Here is a 288-nt window from a genome sequence, read left to right as displayed (position 1 = left end):
ATGGCTGCACATACCGCGCTGCCCCACAACCTGCGCCGGGGCTTGGTGGCCTTCAGCAGCTCCCTCTTCGTTGACAACAAGACTTGGGACAGCAGCACTACCCGCCCCTACCAGCCAGGTATGGCAGTGGGGCTTGGGCAGAGGGGTTTGGGGGGGTTGCTGTTGCTTCATTATCAGAAACCGGCACAGAACCAAAGCACTCGGATACCTCTGAGCCAGGAGCACCCAAAGGGTCCCTGCACCCACCCACCAAACAATGAGGGAGAGAAAAAAGGGCATTTGCTATAA

At 58.0% G+C, this 288-nt stretch overlaps 1 protein-coding gene across 1 annotated transcript in view; it reads left to right on the top strand.

Moving 5' to 3' along the window:
• LOC104396651 (transmembrane protein 17B-like) overlaps positions 1-288 on the top strand; it is a 1775-nt gene continuing 1487 nt past the window's right edge. Inside the window, exon 1 of the mRNA XM_010006513.1 lies at positions 1-118. Coding sequence (XP_010004815.1) covers positions 1-118 — 118 coding nt within the window. The remainder of the gene's footprint in view (positions 119-288) is intronic.

Source organism: Chaetura pelagica, unplaced genomic scaffold (assembly GCF_000747805.2).
Source record: "Chaetura pelagica isolate M959 unplaced genomic scaffold, ChaPel_1.0 scaffold301, whole genome shotgun sequence".
Taxonomy (NCBI): domain Eukaryota; kingdom Metazoa; phylum Chordata; class Aves; order Apodiformes; family Apodidae; genus Chaetura; species Chaetura pelagica.
Note: the sequence above shows the minus strand (reverse complement) of the source record. Positions and strands in the feature narration are given on the sequence as shown.